This window comes from Ranitomeya variabilis, chromosome 1 (genome assembly GCF_051348905.1).
Source record: "Ranitomeya variabilis isolate aRanVar5 chromosome 1, aRanVar5.hap1, whole genome shotgun sequence".
NCBI lineage: Eukaryota > Metazoa > Chordata > Amphibia > Anura > Dendrobatidae > Ranitomeya > Ranitomeya variabilis.
In genome coordinates, this window is record NC_135232.1 from 303737708 (window position 1) to 303757347 (window position 19640).

The 19640-nt window shown below is 41.4% G+C and overlaps 1 protein-coding gene across 4 annotated transcripts in view; it reads right to left on the reverse strand.

Moving 5' to 3' along the window:
• DAO (D-amino acid oxidase) overlaps positions 1–19640 on the reverse strand; it is a 133466-nt gene that overhangs the window by 59876 nt on the left and 53950 nt on the right. For 3 of the 4 annotated variants that reach the window (XM_077296113.1, XM_077296132.1, XM_077296122.1), the window contains exons 2-3: positions 11824–12036; positions 11129–11243 (exon numbers count right to left, since the gene is read on the reverse strand). In XM_077296113.1, the coding sequence (XP_077152228.1) occupies positions 11129–11243; positions 11824–12017 (309 nt within the window). In that variant the 5' untranslated portion in view covers positions 12018–12036. Of the gene's footprint in view, positions 1–11128; positions 11244–11823; positions 12037–16739; positions 16865–19640 lie in introns of those variants that run through there. The other variant, XM_077296105.1, reaches the window with a different exon arrangement.

A 19640-nucleotide genomic window follows, 5' to 3' on the forward strand; every position in this document is an offset into this window, starting at 1 on the left:
CCTGATCGTTGCCCGCCTGGTAGATTGTTTGTTCCTGATGATTGGACCAGTAGAGTCATCTCGGAGGTCCATTCTTCTGCGTTAGCAGGTCATCCTGGAATCTTTGGTACCAGGGATTTGGTGGCTAGGTCCTTCTGGTGGCCTTCCCTGTCGCGAGATGTGCGAGGTTTTGTGCAGTCTTGTGATGTTTGTGCTCGGGCCAAGCCTTGTTGTTCTCGGGCTAGTGGATTGTTGTTATCCTTGCCTATTCCGAAGAGGCCTTGGACTCACATCTCCATGGATTTTATTTCTGATCTCCCTGTTTCTCAGAAGATGTCTGTCATCTGGGTGGTGTGTGACCGTTTCTCTAAGATGGTCCATTTGGTTCCCTTGCCTAAGTTGCCTTCTTCATCCGAGCTGGTTCCTCTGTTTTTTCAAAATGTGGTGCGCTTGCATGGCATTCCGGAGAATATCGTTTCTGACAGGGGAACCCAATTCGTGTCTAGATTTTGGCGAGCGTTCTGTGCTAGGATGGGCATTGATTTGTCTTTTTCGTCTGCTTTCCACCCTCAGACTAATGGCCAGACCGAGAGAACTAATCAGACCTTGGAGACTTATTTGAGGTGTTTTGTGTCTGCGGATCAGGATGATTGGGTTGCCTTTTTGCCCTTGGCGGAGTTTGCCCTCAATAATCGGGCTAGTTCTGCCACCTTGGTTTCTCCTTTCTTCTGTAATGCGGGGTTTCATCCTCGTTTCTCTTCCGGTCAGGTGGAGTCTTCGGATTGTCCTGGAGTGGATGCTGTGGTGGAGAGGTTGCATCAGATTTGGGGGCATGTGGTGGACAATTTGAAGTTGTCCCAGGAGAAGACTCAGCATTTTGCCAACCGCCGTCGTCGTGTTGGTCCTCGTCTTTGTGTTGGGGACTTGGTGTGGTTGTCTTCTCGTTTTGTCCCTATGAAGGTTTCTTCTCCTAAGTTTAAGCCTCGGTTCATCGGCCCGTACAAGATATTGGAGATTCTTAACCCTGTGTCCTTTCGTTTGGACCTCCCTGCATCTTTTTCTATTCATAATGTCTTCCATCGGTCATTGTTGCGCAGGTATGAGGTACCGGTTGTGCCTTCCGTTGAGCCTCCTGCTCCGGTGTTGGTTGAGGGTGAGTTGGAGTACGTTGTCGAGAAGATCTTGGACTCCCGTGTTTCCAGACGGAGACTTCAGTATCTGGTCAAGTGGAAGGGCTACGGTCAGGAGGATAACTCTTGGGTGACAGCCTCTGATGTTCATGCCTCCGATTTGGTCCGTGCCTTTCATAGGGCTCATCCTGATCGCCCTGGTGGTTCTGGTGAGGGTTCGGTGCCCCCTCCTTGAGGGGGGGGTACTGTTGTGAATTTGGTTTCTGGGCTCCCCCGGTGGTTTCTGGTGGTACTGCACTTGTGTGCTTCATCTCCTCTGTTCACCTGTTTCCATCAGGATGTGGGAGTTTTCTATTTAACCTTGCTCCTCAGTCATTTCTATGCCGGCCAACAATGTTACCAGAAGCCTTTCTGTTGCATGTTCCTGCTACTAGACTACTATCAGCTAAGTTGGACTTGTAGTCCTAAGTTTGTTTTGCATTTTTGTTCCAGTTCTCTGCGATTGATTATTTCTGAGGCTGGAAGCTCTTGTGAGCTGAAATTGCCACTCTGGTGTCATGAGTTGATATTAGAGTCTTAAAGTAATTTCAGGATGGTGTTTTGAAAGGGTTTTCAGCTGACTGTGAAGTTCCCTTTTCTGTCTTCCTACTATCTAGTAAGCGGACCTCAATTTGCTAAACCTATCTTCATACTTCGTATGTCAATTTCCTCTGAAATCACCGACAATATATGTGGGGGCTACTGTCTGCCTTTTGGGGAAAATTTCTCTAGAGGTAAGCCAGGTCTGTATTTTCCTCTGCTAGGGTCAGTCAGTTCTCCGGCTGGCGCTGGGCGTCTAGGGATAAAAACGTAGGTACGCTACCCGGCCACTGTTAGTTGTGCGGTAGGTTTAGCTCACAGTCAGCTCGAGTTCCCATCTTCCAAGAGCTAGTCCTTTTTGTATGCTTTACTATGTTCTCTTGCCATTGAGAACCATGACACAAAACCCTCAGAAAGCAGGTGTTTTAGTTTTTTCTGGAACAGTTCAGTGGGATCATGCTGTAGTCTCCTATATGTGCTGCTGTTATTCAGCATCACCATGTTCTGCTGGACATATAGACCTGCATTCAGTAGGACCACAGCTCCTCCCTTGTCCGCTCTTCTGACCATGAGATCCTGGTTGCCTCTGATCTCCTCCAGAGCTTTCCTTTCTGTTTTACTCAGATTGGGTCTGTTATGGTTACATGAGGATTTTTTCTTTAGTTCTATCAGGTCCTCCTCTATGCATTCCTGGAATGAATCCAAGATGTTAGGTCTTGAATTGACAGGGTAAAAATAGGGGTTTTTTTTATTTATAACCAGAGTTTAGATTTTTGATGGATTCTATAGATTCACTCTCAAGGGTCCTCAGGTCACTAATGGAGCAAAGTTCCTGGAAAGTCCCTATTTCACCCAGTGTGGTCTGGTCACTCTGTGTGGTCAGGTTCTGTATAGTACCCTGATCAGATTCTTCCTTGAAAAAGTGGCATTTTAAAGTCAAATTTCGAACAAATTTATTTACATCTAGTAATGTTCTGTACATATCAAATTCATTTGTAGGGGAGAAGGTGAGACCTTTAGATAGAATGTCCATTTGGGTCTCACTAATTAGATAGCTGGACAAGTTAATTACCACATTTTTCTCGCCTTCTTTCGCCTCTGTGGATATCTTCTTGTTGTTATGCTTCCTGCCACCCCTTCTCCTGCGTCTCGTCTGTTTTTTGGAGGCACTTGGGTTGGGGCGTCTTTCCCAAATCTTTGGTCATGATAAGGGGTAAATCGTTGTCTTTCATAGGAGGAATCAGACGTATTTCCTGAGGTGTACTCGTCTGAATGTTCATGAGAGACATCCGTATCAGAGAAGTTAACCCTTCTTTGTTGGTAATTCATCTGTCCATTTCTATTGCTCCATTTCAGGATTGAACTAGGTGATTTATATGGTGCACGTCTTTTTTCATGCCAGTCATATACCTCATTACGAATATAGTCCTGATGGTCCCGATCAAATTTGCTTTTTTTAGTTTGGGTAATATATTCCTCCAGTTTGCTGAGATTTAATTTAATAGATTTCATCCATTCATCATATTGTTTCAGAGATGAGTATGCTTTTAAAGAGTTTTTAGTCTCATCAATTTGTTCATGAACTGAAGCTAAAACTTTCTCTTCCTCTTGAACAATAAGTTTCATAAGCTGAATGGAGCAATTATCTAGGATCTCATACCACGATTTCTCAAAGCCATCAGAGAAAGTAATGGTAGCTTTCTTCTTAAGTCTGAGTCCCCTTGGGATCATGTTTTTACTGATATATGCATTCAGTGTGGTAAAGTCCCACCATGTTTTAAGTTCCCTTGTTTGTAATTTTTCCAATAGTTTCATAAGGGTATCAAGTTCACATGATTCCTTTGTATAGTCAGGTTTGGTTCTTGAGAATATTTCCTGTGCCTTATTCCCTCTAGCTGTAAGCTCTTCCTCTAGTGATTGTGTGGTGTGTAGTCCTTGTACTGTGTCCACATTAGAAGCCATATGTGACATTTTAGTCAAAGATAACCCGTGTGAGGATTGACCAGTGCTTATGGATAATTTTGGTAAACTGTGTGTGTCCATGATGGTACTGTGTGATAATGGGTAACTGATAGATTTGGTTACGGATATCAGTTGGGATAGAATTGTCTCTAGTTGTTCTCTGTATTAGAGTATCCCTCGATATTTCATAGACCTCCTGTTTAGCCACATCCACTAGATCTTTGGGGTATCCTTTCTCCAAAAATTTTTTGGTAAGTTGTTCTGCTTCTATTATATAATCTTGTTTTTTAGTGCAGTTTCGTCTTACCCGGGTAAATTGACTTTTGGGGATGTTAGTCAACCAAATCGGTAGATGACAGCTATTAATGTCAATAAATCCATTAGAGTCTACTGGTTTATGATGGCATTTAGTTAATATCTGATTATTTTCAATAAAGACATTTAAGTCTAGGAAATTTATTTCCGATTTGCTGGTAGTGGCCGTAAATTCCAGCCCAAAGTCATTAGAATTGAGATTGGCTATAAATGCATTCAGTTCTCTTTGGGGGCCGTTCCAGATGAATAGAATATCATCAATAAAACGCCTCCACATGATTAAACCAGTATTAGGACTTTTGGTGAGTGAGATATGTAGCTCCTCCCACTTGGCTACGTAGATGTTTGCGTAGCTGGGGGCAAAACAAGTGCCCATAGCCGTACCTCGTGTTTGGAGATAAAATTGGCCATCATAAGTAAAATAATTATGTTCCAAAATAAATAAAATACTTTCCACAATGAACTGAATCTGTGGTTTTTTGTGGATGGCCAATTTATTGAGGTAATATTCTGCTGCTTCACATCCTTTTGAGTGGTCTATTACTGTATATAATGATTTTATGTGAAGTGTCCCCAATATGAAGCCACTTTCCCATTGGATTTTTTCCAATAATTGGAGCACTTGACTAGTATCTTTAAGATATGCGGGAATAATGGGCATACATCTCTGGAGATGTGTGTCTATGTAGCGTGACAGATTAGCTGTCAGGCAATTAATGCCTGAAATAATAGGCCTCCCAGGTGGGTGCATTGCATCTTTGTGGACTTTAGGAAGATAGTAAAATACTGCCACACTGGGAGTTTTATTCAAAATAAATAAAGATTCTTTTTTATTTATAATGCCCAAGGATTTACCTCGTGATATTAAAATATCCAAACTTTTGGTATAGCGTTCAGTAGGATCGCTATTTAATTTCCTATAGGTAGTTACATCATTTAGGAGTCTATCAGATTCCTCCTGGTATGTGGTTTTGTTAAGAATAACATGGATGAACAAGTAAGGCAATTATTGAGAACATTAGAGAAACTTTTAATTACGGAAATGAGGGATATATGGGAGGTGGCCACACTTGAGAAATATGTACAGACTAACATTATCCCGAAGGGATTAGTGATTTATAAATCCCTAGCAGGGGATTTTGGGGATCCCCAAATACAGCAGGATTGGGATGATATGTTCAACAACTTTTCAAAGCAAACTGTACAATTTATTATAGAGAAACGGAGGTCTAAATTGATTCATACCAGCCAACAAATTACTGCACTGTTTGAACAGCTTAATGAATATGAGAATACGGCTGATTTTCAAACTCTTACTGATAGTATATTGGTGAGACTAAAAGAGAAAGAAAAATAAATCATAGCTAAAAAAGTGAGGAAATTTCACAGAGATAGGGTACCCAATGCACTCCCTGGTAATATGGCACACTACCAGGAAACGTACTCGCCTCCTGCTAGCACACATCAAACTTCTATGGACCTTGTAGTTCTAGACGAATATAACGAAACCCCAACACGTAATACACTAGACTGTTCGGAAATTTTCTCAACTTATACTAACACAAATTCTACTCAATACACACCTGTTTCCATCGGTAATAGGAACCAGGCTAATATTAGACAGTCTGGGAATTTAGAAGTAGCCAATGCATCATTTGATCTTAGTATCCACGAACATTCAGGACTATTATTAGAACTACAAGAATCTCCTATTGCTTCTACCTCCAACTATTACGCCCCACTATCTTTGATTGATGATACAGATGACACCTCTAGGGATAATGAATTACCCGGATCAAGCCAGAGTGCAAATATGACATCTAATCCAGGAACGCATAATGGCTATTCAGATAAAAACAAAAGACTGTTGGAAGTAAAATATGGTACTAATACACCTACTGTTCAAAAACGGCAATTTAAAATCCTTCCTAAAAGATCAGAAGGGGTTACCATCAGTAATACTAAAACTAAAAATAACCCCAAAAAAATTCCCAGCCTCATACCAAATAGAGGGAGAGGGTTTAAAACACAGACTAAAATCACTCGGGATTTTTTCCGGTCAAACACCCTAAAACCAAAAGAGGTAGGAGGGGGGGGGAAACTCTCCAAAAAGAAAATAAAAAACTCCCTCCCCTCCACCCAAAAAATATTCAATCTGAGTTCGTATATACTTTCGGATAACGAAAAGTCCCTCCTACAAAAGGGATTGAAATTTGCACCAACTTCAATGGCAAAACCTGTTAACCTATTCATCAGTATGAAGCAGTTCTTGCGCAATTTGTCCATTAAGAAATATTTTCTTAAAAAGACACCACAAGTCTCTAACGCCGCCCCTCACGAATATATACAGACGTCTCTATCTAATCCCTCTACATTCCATCCTATACAGGAATACTCAAACGCCTTTCGGTCTTTCGAGACCGCAGTAACACAGGATATTAGGAGAATGAGGAGAAAGAATTCCAAATACATACGTCAAAATTTAAATAACTCCGAACAAAAGGCAGGATGTGAAGGATGTGAAGCGGCAGAATATTACCTCAATAAATTGGCCATCCACAAAAAACCACAGATTCAGTTCATTGTGGAAAGTATTTTATTTATTTTGGAACATAATTATTTTACTTATGATGGCCAATTTTATCTCCAAACACGAGGTACGGCTATGGGCACTTGTTTTGCCCCCAGCTACGCAAACATCTACGTAGCCAAGTGGGAGGAGCTACATATCTCACTCACCAAAAGTCCTAATACTGGTTTAATCATGTGGAGGCGTTTTATTGATGATATTCTATTCATCTGGAACGGCCCCCAAAGAGAACTGAATGCATTTATAGCCAATCTCAATTCTAATGACTTTGGGCTGGAATTTACGGCCACTACCAGCAAATCGGAAATAAATTTCCTAGACTTAAATATCTTTATTGAAAATAATCAGATATTAACTAAATGCCATCATAAACCAGTAGACTCTAATGGATTTATTGACATTAATAGCTGTCATCTACCGATTTGGTTGACTAACATCTCCAAAAGTCAATTTACCCGGGTAAGACGAAACTGCACTAAAAAACAAGATTATATAATAGAAGCAGAACAACTTACCAAAAAATTTTTGGAGAAAGGATACCCCAAAGATCTAGTGGATGTGGCTAAACAGGAGGTCTATGAAATATCGAGGGATACTCTAATACAGAGAACAACTAGAGACAATTCTATCCCAACTGATATCCAGAACCAAATCTATCAGTTACCCATTATCACACAGTACCATCATAGACACACACAGTTCACCAAAATTATCCATAAGCACTGGTCAATCCTCCAGTCGGACAAAATAATAGGGGAACTGCTACCAAAACGTCCCAAATTTGTCTTTAGAAGATCACGAACAATAGGTAACATCATAGCTCCAACCACTAACAAGGGTCTTGTCAAGAACACATCTTCAAAAGATCCAGGTTTTATACCCTGCGGCACTTGTACCTGTTGTGTGCGTACTAATTTTAAAAAAATAAAGCAACTTAAATTTTTTAATTCTAATGCCACCCAGGAATTTATTATTAGAGACCAAATTTCATGTTGGTCGTCAGGAGTGATCTATTTGATTAAATGCCCTTGCGACAAAATTTACGTGGGTCGCACTAAACGCAAACTGAAGGACCGGTTAAAAGAACACTTTAACAATATAGAAAAAGGTTTTACTGGCCACCCCCTTTCTAGGCACTTTAGGGAATACCATGGTAGGTCCACCAAGGGATTAATATTCTGCGGCATTCAAATAGTCCAAAAAAATTGGAGGGGAGGGGACTATATAAAACTAATGTCACGTACAGAATCCAAGTGGATTTTTATGCTGGATAGCCTGGCCCCTAAGGGTCTTAATCATGAATTAGAGCTTTTTGCTTTTAAATAGTTATATGTTTTTATTAGTACTGGTGTTCTTTCCCCTCCCCCCCCCTCCCCTTTTTTAATATATTCATATATTTTTATATATTTATATATATTTTTATATGTATTAATTATAAATAAAAATCCCCTTCTTTCTATTTTTCATATATATAGTTGTATATTTCTTTCTGTTTTGTTCAAAGATAATTTTTTAATGTACCTTTTAATGTATTTATTAAATAAAAATTCTTTTAAATATTAATACATAGTAACATAGACTACCTATATCTATTTTTTATTTTATTGGACCTATGGACTTACAAATTCACAGTCTTTTTCCTGCAGCTTAGCTACATTTTCTTAACACACATGTATATATTTAATTTTTTTCTTTGTTCTTTTGAATAGTGGGCGGCGCTTTCTATCCTATATAGAGCAGTAGACAGCCAGGGACCTCTAGCCCTGACGAAGAAGGTCCGGTGACCTTCGAAACGCGTAGGCAATAGAGGCCCTGTTCGGCATCCGTCTTCTGCTCCATTTTTTTGTAGCTCCGGGTGACGTCACCCAGACCACGCCTCCCCCCTATTCCCTGCTGCAGTGTAACGGCGCCCCTGGCCAGGACGCCGCTTGTCCACACTCTTGGTGTGCACGCAGCAGCTTGGCGCCCACAGGGAGGACGCTCCCCCCCGGGTCTGCCACCTCACGCTGCCGCCCGGACTTCCTTATCTTGGACTCACGGAAGGAGCAAGCATTTTCATCTCTGCAGCGCTCCACTAAACGCCCACAGTTCAAAGTCTTCTGGCACTTCAAACAATTGGTAAGTGCCTCATTTTAACCCTTTGGTGGGTACCTTGCAGCTTCTAATATTCATTATTCAGGAGATAGGTAGCGCGGTGATCTAATTCCTAGTTTCACTTTCTTTTGCACATATATGACAGGCTTGACGCAGTAGCTGTCTAGGCACCAGCAGCTTCCCCCACTCCTATATTCATTAACAGTTGGAGCGCTGGTGTATTTACTATTTTATTCTGAAGGGTTAATGTCACCTTGCTATTGTAAGGTGACATTAAGCCAGATTAATAATGGAGAGGCGTCAATTATGACACCTATCCATTATTAATCCAATTGTAGGAAAGGGTTAAAAAACACACACACACATGATTAAAAAGGATTTTAATGAAATAAACACAGCGGTTGTTGTAATAATTTATTGTTCTCGCAATCCATTTCCAGGCCCTCGCTTGGCAAAATAATAAACGCACAAGATACATACCTTCTGATGTCAGATCACGTCCCACGATGTACTCCATCTGAAGGGGTTAACTAATATTACAGGCAGGAGCCCTGCTAAATGCAGCGGTGTGCTCGTGCTTGTAATTCCCCGGCGAATGAATGAAATGTAGGTCATTGACCTACATTTCCTTCAGTCGCGGTGATGCGCCCCCTGGTGGATGTCCTCATATGACCTGGAGCGTGGGAAAAAGTTCCCAGGCTGCAGTTCATGAGAACATCCACCAGAGGGCGCCTCACCGCGACTCAATGTAAGTACAGATCCAGCTTTCCTTTCAGCACTCGGGGATTACAGGCACCAGCGAGTGGTTTATCGCAGCTCGTGCCTGTAATATTAGTTAACCCCTTCAGATGGATTACCTCGTGGGACGTGATCGGACATCAGAAGGTATGTATCTTGTGCGTTTATTATTTTGCCAAGCGAGGGCCTGGAAATGGATTGCGAGAACAATAAATTATTACAACAACCGCTGTGTTTATTTCATTAAAATCCTTTTTAATAATGTGTGTGTGTTTTTTTAACCCTTTCCAACAATTGGATTAATAATGGATAGGTGTCATAATTGACGCCTCTCCATTATTAATCTGGCTTAATGTCACCTTACAATAGCAAGGTGGCATTAACCCTTCATTACCCCATAGCCCACCGCTACAGGGAGTGGGAAGAGAGTGGCCAAGTGCCAGAATAGGCGCATCTTCCAGATGTGCCTTTTCTGGGGTGGCTGGGGGCAGATGTTTTTAGCCACGGGGGGGCCAATAACCATGGACCCTCTCCTGGCTATTAATATCTGCCCTCAGTCACTGGCTTTACCATTCTGGTGGAGAAAATTGCGCGGGAGCCCACGCCAATTTTTTCTGCCATTTAACCCTTTATTTTAGCAGCTACAGCGCTGAAATTTTGCACATACACACTCCTAACATTAGTAGTGTGGAATATGCAAAAAAAAAAGGGGATATGAGATGGTTTACTGTATGTAACCATGTCTCATATCCTGTCGGGTTTGTGAAGGAGAAATGAGAAGCCGGCAATTGAATTACCGGCTGTTCACAGATATCGCGCTGAATGAAATATAAATACAGAATATATATATATATGTGTCTCAATGACATATATATATATATATATATATATATATATACTGTATATATGTTTTCCCGAACATTTGAGCACATAAATCCATTAGATGTCGGTTTTGCAAGCCTGCGCGAAAATCTCGCAATACGGATGCCATACGGATTACATACGGAGGATGCCATGCGCAAAATACGCTGACACACCCTGACTACGGATCACTATTTTGGGAACATTTCTCCGTATTACGGCCGTAGTACGGACGTATAATACGTGGCGTATTGTCTTACGCCAAGTGTGACGCCGGCCTTAGTAGAAGGATGGAAGCTAATAGAAGCATACTGTATTATTGAGTTCTGTGTTTACCAGTCTGCAGTAAGCTCCTACACTCCCTCTAGTGGCGGTTCCAGGTAGACAGAACAGTAATAATTTATTAGTGAAATGGTCTTGCTGCATAAAAGATCACCATTCTCGGCAGCACGGCAGGAGCTCTGCTACCGAGGACAATACGAGCCTTCTGAAATGGTAACTTACATAAGCAGTATAATGGTCCCATTCCAACTAATGTGTTTTGGTTTTTTTTACAATATATAGACACAATCTTCATTGTGAGCTCCTCAGAGCATTTCCTTTACCCACCCCTGCCCTACCGTAGGGTAGGTTCACATGACAAAAAAACGCTTTAGGACAAAAATAAACCTCAAGTAAATGCCATTGATTTGCAAGGCTGTTTTAGCTTGGAAAACGTGAAGTTTTTGATCAATGGAAAAAAAGAATGCTGTGTGAACATACCCTTATCCTATATTAGTGCCTCTTGTCCAGTCTTTACATAGAAGAATACATTTATATCCAGTATATATTTTTTATAGATAACTACAGGTAAAAGCCATAACACTTTCTCATTACGTACAGGTGCTGGTTCTTTCAGTAAATTGTATCCAGACTGCAGAAATATCCCCATGTCCTGGGCATCCTCAGAATGTACAAATTTTATCAAATAGTCAAAAGTTTCCTTGCTCCATTGACTTAAAAAAAAAAAAACATTAACATTAAGCATGATAAATACAATGAAACATTTCATATAATAAAACAAATGATTATTATACATAATTATCTTCTTATATATCGCTACCATAACAGCACATCATCACTCCTGCATGTGACTACACGACTGATCTTTCTGTGTTCAGTGAAGAAGCAAAATGCATTTTTTTCCTAAAATTTGAAAAAGCCCCTACATATAATGAGGGTATTTTGCGGTGCATTATCATTTTAGGTGCTTGGCTTTATTCACTGCATGCTCTCTGTATTTTTTTTATCTGCTTTTTTTCCCATATGCTTCTCTATAGGGCAGAAAGATGTATAAAAAACAAATGTCTAAAAAAAAATCTAAAAGGTGCATGTATAAAAATATGAAATTCTGAGTGTTTTTTTTAATAGGCTTAAAAATGCCATTGTCTCTTGCGGGGGGTCATACTTGGTAAATCATCTGCTCTAAGGAGTAATTGCTTCTGCAGGAATAGTTACTAAAATGACACCCATCTTTGTGTTTCCAAAAATGAAATAGAGGAATGAGAGATCAAAAGTAGAGTTAAAAGAACTTACGTCTCCTGCTTGTTTCCATTGTCATATAAATATGGTTGCCACAGGCCTGCTGCTCCATCACTAGTGGTGAGTGGGGTAAACTTGTCTGCATACACCTCAATCTTTAGAGGATGTACCAAATTATGGTACTGGTTGTGAATACATAGGGCTGTGGAGAGTCCAACCACTCCAGCTCCTATTACTGCCACATGCATGTTCCTGGCGATTACTACCCTGCAGGACAAAGCACAGAATAGGTAAATGCTGAAAAATACAGATCCAAAAGCAGTGTGACTTGTGTACTTGTCTCTTGAGGATACAGTATTGTGCCATACAAACTCTGCCTCAGATTATGCAGGAGTACCTAGTAGCTAATGCGCCTTGTAGCCAAACTGAGTTAGTCAGTCAGTAAATGTGTGACAATGTGCAGCACAGCCGTTTCGCACCGATTCTGCATTTGAAGTTGGACGTACCAAATATAGGAGAGTCCCTGACACCTTTTGCGAGGAGGGAGTGTAGACCACAATCAACACCCATAAACCTGCTGTAGACTTGTAAATTTTGGGACTGCCATAGAGAAAGTTGAAGATATCTATGGATACTTCAAGTGATGGTGAATTGCTTCCTAATGTCTACTTGCCTGGGTGATTAGAAAGAGACATTTCCTGCTAAAGAGGGAATGTGGCTATCTTCTGGGTTAGTAAAAAGTGAAAACCCTGGTAAATGTCTGATTCTTTGGATCAGTACTGCTAGTATATTCTACAAGAGTTAACCACAACAACCAACTATGATGGATAATTCCGTGGACTGTGACAGTAAAGGAATCTGTGGAGTGCACAGTAAAGGTCTACTGTGGCTTGTATCAGTGGCTAGCACTGCAGACAGTACCAAGTGAGAGTAACTATGGTCGGTACCAGGGTGATGTACCGTGAATTGTGAATTGGCGACTGCCTGATGTGAAGTAACTGTTTCTGTTGGTGACTGAAACCATTAGGCTTTATGCCTTTATACTGATGCATAACCACTAAGCTCTGTGCCTCAATCCTGAAGTGTAACCAATAAGCCTTGTATCATCATTTGTTGGATAACTATCATGCCCAGTGCCACTATTCAGTGTGTAACCATCAAGCTTGCAGCCTCTTTGAGAGATTGACTTTTCTTACATTGCAATGCTATGTAGAAACTGAGTAAAGCTTGTTACAGTAGTGTGTCTGTCAGAAACTGCACCTTACTAGCATTGGGCACCATTTTGGGAGTCAAAGGCCACCCACTGAAAAATGACCAGCTTACAGACATTATAGGGATTAAAGGACAAATAGCAGCAAGGTGGGTGGACTCAATACTATTGTCAGGGATTTCTGGAGAAACATTCTTGAGGGCAAATTCCAGTAGGTTTTGGAGCCGATAAAAGATGTGTTTCTTTTTAATGGAAACAAGATATGAATAAAAATAAAATTCATGGGTATGCTGGACAACCCAGTAAGAGACATCCTTTATTTCTGGTTACTGCTTGTGTTATTAAAGGGAGCCTGTCATGTGAAAATACACTATTAACCTGCAGATATGGGGTTGATTTGCAGGTTAATAACATTCTGAACTGAAAGCCCTGCTGCCAGGAAGAAATTAATTTTATTCCTCCTGGTAGAGTCAAGCTTTCAGTCATAGAGGGCATGACTTCAGTACATAGTGACCAGTGGCTATAACCACACCCCGATAGTGACTGACAGCAGGCTCTACAGTGCATCAGTGCTGAGTCGGCTGTCAGTCAGTGCTGGGGGCTTGATTACAGCTTCCACTCACCACGTGCTGAGCAGTGATTGAGGTCACTCCTCTACAAGTGAAAGGAATAAAGATCATTTCCTCCAGGCAGCGGGGCTTTCAGTGCAGTAGCCTCCCGGCTTCAGAACACTATTAACCTGCAGATTAAGCCCATATTTGCAGGTTAACAGCATTTTTTCTCTATATTTCAGCATTTGGATTTCAGTGAGGGTTTTCTAAAAGAGAAAATCCCTCTTTTTTATAATATATCATTTTTATTGAAAGTTTTGCTAAATAATACAATCAACATAATCAAGGAAGATAATCTGCATCCAGTACGAAGACTGGGTAAATAATATTGTTATTAATGAAATACATACATTGTTAACTAAAGATAACCAAATTAATAGTGAAATTAAATAGGACAATGCAAAAAGCTATTATCTAAGAAACAGACGTAGGGGAAGTTGCCCCGTTGATACATTTGAACTACTCCCTCTACTGTCAATTATGTAGCGTTGACCTAGGTTGTTTTTAATATCTTCTATGACAGCGGTCCCCAACTCCGGTCCTCAAGAGCCACCAACAGGTCATGTTTTCAGGATTTCCTTAGTATTGCACAGGTGATGCAATTATCACCTGTGCAATACTAAGGAGATACTGAAAACATGACCTGATGGTGGCTCTTGAGGACTGGAGTTGGGGACCACTGCTCTATGATATACCATGCAGCTGTGACAAATAGGTTTTTCAATATTCCTTTTTTCTTCCAGAAAACAAAACTTTATAATAAATTTCAAAATAAATTTGCCTGCTTGTGACTCATTATTATTAACTGCATCCTGTTTTTCCACCTCCATGAAAGGTTTCATCTCAGTTATCAATTCTAAGATGGAGGGAGTAATAGGTTCTAACCAGAATTTGAGAATATTTTTTTGTTTTTAGAAGTAGAGTATGTAGAAGCTTTGAAAGACTCTTGAATTGGTTGGTTTTGGCGTCAGAGTCACTCCAATAGTGCAAAAGAGCTAATTAGGGAGATAAAGAACATTTAGAACTCCAAAGGAAATTGACAATGTCTGATACCAATTTCTTTAAGGAGGATGTATTAGGGTGAAACCAAAGACGGTGAATTATGTCAGAGACATGGCATTTGGGGCATGCAGTTAATCTATCAGAGAGTAGGCATTTTGGGGGGTATATTGAAGGCATATATATAGTTCCTTGCGTGATCTTAAATTTCTCTCCAAGATTCATTAATGTTTTTTCTGAATGAGCACAAGCCTGCTCTGATTTTGGTAGAAATATCAACATCATCTAATTCCTTCCTCCAATATTTAGAAGTTTGGGTGTATCTCTAGTAAGGTAGGTGTTATCATGGAATATAGTGACGTTATGGAAGGAGTGCATATTGGAGAGAAAAGAAGGGTGTCTAACTCAAAGGTGACATCTTGCAGGTTAGCCATGATGGAGAGTCAGATTTTTCATATTGTAGATAACGAGAGGGATGAAGGTGATATTTTTCTAAACATATTGTGCATGTCAGCCACCTAAGTTCAGTTGGGTGAAAGAGGTGGGAGATATTTATTATACCAGCCTCACGTCACATTGAACAAAATTTATTCTTCATGCTCTGGGGAAATTCAGGGTTGTACCACAGGGGAAGATACTTTGAAGTTCTAAAAGACAGGCCAAACTTTTTCGCCACTGCTTTCCAGGTAGAGATAGTGTCCCTAAATACTAGAGCGCTTGAGCGCGCCGAGGTAGGGGGGCAATGCAAGAGTGAAGGAGTGCTGTTAGACTAAAAGGATGGGCAAAATTAGACTCTAGCATAAAATCTGAGTAGTCATCAGAACAACCCCTCTTAATAATGCTTCATAAGAAGGTTTATTCTACCTACGTATGTGGACGATCAGTCTGTTTTCGGGTAATAGAACACATTTGATGATTTCAATACCCCAGGCTTACAATGCCCTAACTGCCAGCTGTCCCATTTGACAGAATTGTAGGTCCACTAAACTCATTGGGCATGCAGGGGGTTACATACTGACATCGCATATTCCCAAGTACATCTGCTGCCAGCCATTGCTTGTTGTGAACATTTTGCTGAATGATGATGATGTTTGGACAGCTTCAATGTTGATTTCTTTATTACATGATTTAGTATTCTTGGAATGTTTAATATTAACTCAGCAGTCATAAACCAGCAGCAATAACAAGGAAAGTATCAGCATTTTCTTTAAACTATTTAACATTCTGAAATATTAGGGAAAACCTACCAATACGGTCTAATTTTTAGACCGTGTAAACAGAAGAGGAGGAAAAAACAGAAACGAAAAATGGCCCAGGGTGAAGGGGTTAAAAAAAATGCATAATTTTTTTAATGGCTTTAAAGGGAATCGGTCACTGAAAAATTCTATTAACCTGCAGATATGGCGGATAATCTGTAAGTTAATCGCGTTTTAAACCTCCTGGTGTTGGCACTTAGACCCCCGCTGCCAGAAGGAAATTAACTTTATTCATCCTGGCAGCTTTCAGTCATAGGGGCGGTGCCAGCGTGGCTTCAGTTACCGCCCTGTGTATAGAGAGCGGCGGCTGTAACCGCGCCCCCTGCGCTGACTGATAGCCAGTAGTGATGAGCGAACGTGCTCAGATAAGAAGACCCTAACACTGAGCTGCTGTCAGTCAGTGCAGGAGGCACGGTTACAGCAGCTGCTCTCTATACACAGAGCGGTGACCGAAGCCGTGCCGGCAACAACCCTATGACTGAGGCCAGAACGCTGCTGGGTTGAATGAAGTTCATTTCCTCCCAGCAATGTGGGTCTTTAGTGTGGGCGCCACTCTGTGTCAGAATACAAACCTGCAGATTAACCCTATATCTGCAGGTTAATAAGTGCTTTTTTCACATAATATGTTCCTTTTAAAAAATAAATGAATTGGAAAAAAATAGGTTGCATTGAAGAAGTGTGGTTGCCGATAGCAACTACAAAGCTATCTCCTGTAAACAAGCCCTTAGCTCTGTAACTGTAGACATAACTAACTTGTGCATGGTAAGTTGATTTTAAGCTGTACTGTTCCTTTAAACTGTAATAATGTTGTGATGTTACTTTTATAGGCACTGAAATACCAAGCTAATATTGTAAGCATACAATGTGGCATAGAACAATGTAAGAAAGCGGTACCTGGCAGTGTGAACCAGACAGGAAGAAGCACCTTTCAAGAACATGGCTCCAAATGAATAAGTTCAGCTTCCCACAGGCGAACAGCGAGCAGCTGAGCACAAGGAAGTGTCTCGGCTAAGTTTCATTTTCAGTTGTGTTACTCTATGGTATCAGCACAAAGGGGCCACTGTCTGCAGCACTACCGTGGCTGAAAGAAAAACGACAACCTGCTCTGTAGGAGAAAAGTGCGCCTGTAATGAGGCGATACGGGGACAATCTGTAGCAGGCACTTTTTGGGGACATCAGTGACAAGCACTGTCTGATTCTGTATGAATACACTGTATTACAGCAAATTATTATTATTTATTTATATAGCACCATTGATTCCATGGTGCTGTACATGAGAAGGGGTTACATACAAGTTACAGATATCACTTACAGTAAGCAAACTAACAATCACAGACTGATACAGAGGGGCGAGGGTGAGGACCCTGCCCTTGCAGGCTTACATTCTACAGGATGATGGGGGAGGAGACAATAGGTTGAGGGTTGCTGCAGCTCCGGTGTTGGTGAGGCGGTAGCTCCGATAGTGAGGAGGCAGCGGGGTCAGTGCAGGCTGTAGGCTTTCCTGAAGAGGTGGATTTTCAGGTTCCGTCTGAAGGATCCAAATGTGGTTGATAGTCGGACGTGTTGGGGCAAAGAATTCCAGAGGATGGGGGATATTCGGGAGAAGTCTTGGAGGTGGTTGGGTGAGGAGTGAATAAGTGTGGAGGAGAGAAGGAGGTCTTGGGAGGACTGAAGATTACGTGAGGGAAGATATCGGGAGATTAGTTCAGAGATATATGGAGCCGACAGGTTATGGATGGCTTTGTAGGTCAGTATTATGCAAATTGTCTCTTCAGATAGGAAGAGAACTAGAACTCTAGTGCCACCTTTTTTAAAGTAGCAATACTAACAGTCAATGTCGACCCTTTAACGAGCATTGTCACATGACTGAGGATAATAGCCAAACCAGAATCTCAATTTGCAGACACTGTGTTTCGGGGTACTGCCCCTCGTCAGTGCAAAGCGGAGATCTGGTTTGGCTGATTGAGAGGCGTCTGACCGGGATCCAAGAAGTATCGTTTCTCCTTGCGGAGAGTGACATGATAAGCATGTCGAGGTGAGGAGACTTAAAGCCGCAATGCTCCTCTGGGAAATATGCAAATTGTCTCTTCAGAGAGGAAGAGAACTAGAACTCTAGTGCCACCTATTGGAAGTAGCAATCCTAATAGTCAATGTCGACCCTTTAACGAGCCTTGTCACATGACTTAGGATAATAGCCAAACCAGAAGTCTCCTCACCTCGACATGCTTATCATGTCACTCTCCGCAAGGAGAAACGATACTTCTTGGATCCCGGTCAGATGCCTCTCTATCAGCCAAACCAGATCTCCGCTTTGCACTGACGACGGGCAGTACCCCGAAACACAGTGTCTGCAAATTAAGATTCTGGATTGGCTATTATCCTAAGTCATGTGACAAGGCTCGTTAAAAGGTCGACATTGACTGTTAGGATTGCTACTTCCAATAGTTGGCACTAGAGTTCTAGTTCTCTTCCTCTCTGAAGAGACAATTTGCATATTTCCCAGAGGAGCATTGCGGCTTTAAGTCTCCTCACCTCAACATGCTTATCATGTCACTCTCCGCAAGGAGAAACGATACATCTAGGTCAGTATTAGTAATTTGAACTGAATATGCTGAGGGAATGGAAGCCAGTGAAGAGATTTGCAGAGGGGAGAAGCGGAGGAGAGAGATGAATTAGTGGGGCAGCAGAGTTAAGAATGGACTGGAAAGGTGCAAGGGTGTTAGCAGGGAGGCCACAGAAAAGGATGTTGCAGTAGTCGAGGCAGGAGATGATGAGGGCATGCACAAGAGTAGATTGAGGATTGAGGAAAGGACAGATTCTGGAGATATTTTTGAGCTGGAGGCGACAGGAGGTGGAAAGAGCTTGGATGTGCGGTTTGAATGACAGGGCAGAGTCAAGGGTTACTCCGAGGCAGTGGACTTCCGGTACGGGGGAAAGCGTGATGTCGTTAATTGCGATAGATAGGTCAGGAGAGGAAGATCTATGAGATGGAGGAAAGATGATGAGTTCAGATTTGTCCACATTGAGTTTGAGGAAGTGAGAGGAGAAGAAGGAGGATATGGCTGATAGAGACTCCGGGATTCTGGACAGCAGAGAGGTGACGTCTGGGCTAGAGAGGTAGATCTGAGTGTCATCAGCATATAGATGGTACTGGAATCCATGGGACTTTATGAGTTGTCCCAGGCCAAGTGTATAGATTGAGAAGAGTAAGGGTCCTAGAACAGAGCCTTGGGGGACTCCAACAGAGAGAGGATGGGATAAGAAGGTAGTGTGGGAGTGGGAGACACTGTGTCAAAAGTAGCTTCAACTAGCTTATCCCACATTTGTGTTATGAAGGGGTATATTAGCATACTATTGAATATTTTGTTTGTTATCCCCATCTCTACTAAATGTGGCCTACCATTTGGACAGGGCTTATTGTCTGCTGCCCTTCTATACAAGGTGTAAATTGGGACTGCTTCTGTGTCTATTTTACTATGAGGAACTATGAAAGTGGCTGGTGTTTGTTTGGCAAGAGTGCAAACCCCTCTTATGTCTGGGCTCACCATATTCTTGTACAATAAGCGATATTATAGTACAGTATTATAATATAGTAGAGGACAGCATGAGGTAGTAGCTAAAACACGGATTTCAAAAATTTGTCACATGTTAGGCTGTGTGCTTTGGTTTACTTACAATGAAGGTTTTATCACCTGATGATTATCATTGCCTGGACTACAGTAGTGTGTGCATGCTAGTGTAAGTCCGCCCATTCACTGTCTATAAACAATATATGGTACATACAAAGCCTGGTGT